The 2,717-nt window shown below is 48.9% G+C and overlaps 1 protein-coding gene across 1 annotated transcript; it reads left to right on the top strand.

Annotated features, from left to right (window-relative positions):
* Positions 1-389: 389 nt before the first annotated feature.
* Positions 390-2,445, top strand: LOC124688815 (NAC domain-containing protein 21/22-like). Its single transcript, XM_047222441.1, has 3 exons — positions 390-811; positions 1,585-1,868; positions 2,010-2,445. Exons 1-3 carry the CDS (start codon positions 631-633, stop codon positions 2,421-2,423), a joined length of 879 nt encoding a protein of 292 aa, XP_047078397.1. The 5' UTR covers positions 390-630; the 3' UTR covers positions 2,424-2,445.
* The last annotated feature ends 272 nt before the right edge of the window (positions 2,446-2,717 follow it).

Genomic DNA, 2,717 nt, shown 5'->3' with positions numbered 1-2,717 from the left:
GGTTCTTGTCTCCATCTCTCTCCCCTCCACGTCCAGCGCGCGCTCCCGGCCTGCCTCCGCTCCCCTCTGCTCCGGTGATGGGACAGCAGCAGAGGCAGGGGAGCATACCAGTGCGAGTTAATACACCATTGCTCCAGCCGTATCCTCGTCAGCTTCTCAGGCCGATGCAGAGGTTGATAGAGATTGCAACGTCGTGCTAGCTAGCTATAGCTGCTCAGGCTCACTTCCTCCTGTACCACCCCGGACTCCCGGCCTGGTTGCTTGCTCCCCTACGATTCTTCTTATTAGCTTCATACAATTAAGATTAATCCTCCGGGTTCCGGCAGAGCCAAGCTATATATTTCCTTTCTGCTCACCTCCCAACCTCATACCATATCAACAACCTCTCAAGCTACATCAACGTAGATATAGATTTGCCCTGCCAAATTCTTGCTCCCTAGCTATCTACCTTCATCTCTCTCGATCGTCTTCTCCTCTTGATCTCTGCAGCTATCTATCTAGCTTGGTCTAGGTGCTGTGTTCATTTCGTATAGGCATCAGAATATCTCTCACCCATACACATCTCTCACTACAAACTAGAGGTTGCAGAGAGTGGAGGAGGAGGTTTTAGGGACAGATACATAAGAGCATATGGGGCTGAGGGACATCGAGACGAGGCTGCCGCCAGGGTTCCGGTTCTACCCGAGTGACGAGGAGCTGGTGTGCCACTACCTGCACAACAAGGTGACCAGCCGCCGCTTCGCCGGCGCCTCCCCCGCTGGGACCATGATCGATGTGGATCTGCACGTCCACGAGCCATGGGAGCTACCAGGTCTGTTAATTAGTAATTGGCAAATTAGCACCACTGTTACTCGTTCTATGTCTGCTCTCCATGAGGATTAGTAAGTGGAGTACGTACGTACGCTAGTCGCTCTCCAACAAGTCACTGCATTTGCATCTCCTAATTAATTCACCTACAATCGATGGAATGATTAACTTAGCACGCAAGCGCGTTTTATTAGCTTAGCACACACGCACCGATTATTGTGTTATCTCTACTTTATCAAAAAAATGTTATCTCTACTACGTACTGATTAATCAACATTGCACGGATCATGTACGTATGTTTAGGTATGAATATCATCTGCTATGCAAATCGAGTAACGCGGTGTTGCTTCTAGCACAAGTTTCCCATTAAGATTTTAAGTGGGCTACCATTACAAGCATTACCTTTCTAAATAGTATTGTTTTTCGAAAAGGGGCAGTCCGGTCTCTGCATCAATCGATACATATGACCTTTTTTATTGTTATCCTCATATATATTTTTAAGCAGGTGTTGCGAAACATTTACAATCATAGAACCATAACTACTCCCCCAATGTTTTGAATTTCGTACTCATAGTTTCTTAGCCGGCCAGGTGTTGCAAAAACATTTACAATCATCGAACCGTAGCTACTTCCCCACTATTTTGAAATTCCGTACTCATATTTTCCTAATTAAAATGGACAATTGCATGCTTTGTTTTTAAGAACACCGTTTTCATACACACTTCGAGAATCCTCGGTCGACCTCCATTCAAATTTCACTATCTGATCCCTATGCAGATGTGGCGAAGCTGAGCACGAACGAGTGGTACTTCTTCAGCTTCCGCGACTGCAAGTACGCGACGGGGCTGCGAAAAAACCGGGCCACCAAGTCCGGCTACTGGAAGGCCACCGGAAAGGACCGCGTCATCCGCAATCATAGGTCGTCATCATCGTCCAGCCGCGCCGCCATCGCGGGCATGCGGAAGACACTTGTCTTCCACCATGGCCGAGCCCCCAACGGCACTAAGTCCAGTTGGGTCATGCACGAGTTCCGCATCGAGAACCCCCACTCCCCTCCCAAGGTAGTCTTACTTAATTGCCAATTGCTACTAAAAGAAATATCATGCAACTAATTAAACGTTATCTGCATCTGATCTCACTTGAGTCTCAAATAAATCTGCAATGTTAACATGGATTGTCTTATCTGAATTTTATTTGTGCAGGAAGATTGGGTGCTGTGCAGAGTTATCCACAAGAATAAAACAGACACCGAGTCCGCCATGGACAGCGAGCAGGAGGTCCTCCGCGACGCTGCCGTGAAGGGATACAACTACGCCAGCTCCTCCATGTGCCACAATAATCCGGATTACCACTCTCCTCCGGCGCCGTTCCCCTCCCTTGTCAGCCACCATTACGAGCTACCGTCGTCTTCCCACGACCTACAGTGCCTCAGCATCGACGCCTTCTCCAGCATGCCGCCGCTGCTGAACTATGATAGTATCCTAGACTTCAGTCAGCACCTCAGCGACGGCCTATGGGCGGCAGGTTCGAGAATTGATGGCGGGGACAAGTGCGACGAGGTGCTGAGGGACCTAGGGCTGAAGGAGGAGCACTACAACTACGACAACTTGTTGTAGATGTATCATGCCATGAGATGTATATATGTTATTCCTACTGCTCGATCATACGGTAGATTCTCCTCAGCGAGGCGTTCCTAAGTTGGGTGGGAGGAATGAGGTGTGCTTCCGTGTCCTCCCTCCCCCTCTCAACCACTAAAGTTGAAGGGATAAGTTATCCCATGAAAGGGTATCGGGAGATCCTACCATCCACATGGGGCTAAAGTTTGAAAAGGGGGGAGACACTGAAGCAAAAGCCCTGATTTGTAGCCACTATGGAGTGCGGTGTCCTTGGCCTTCTGGTGACACTCTTAT

The sequence above is a fragment of the Lolium rigidum genome, chromosome 2 (assembly GCF_022539505.1).
Source record: "Lolium rigidum isolate FL_2022 chromosome 2, APGP_CSIRO_Lrig_0.1, whole genome shotgun sequence".
NCBI lineage: Eukaryota > Viridiplantae > Streptophyta > Magnoliopsida > Poales > Poaceae > Lolium > Lolium rigidum.
The sequence above is the reverse complement of the archived record's forward strand: the minus strand, read 5'-3'. Positions and strand labels throughout refer to the sequence as shown.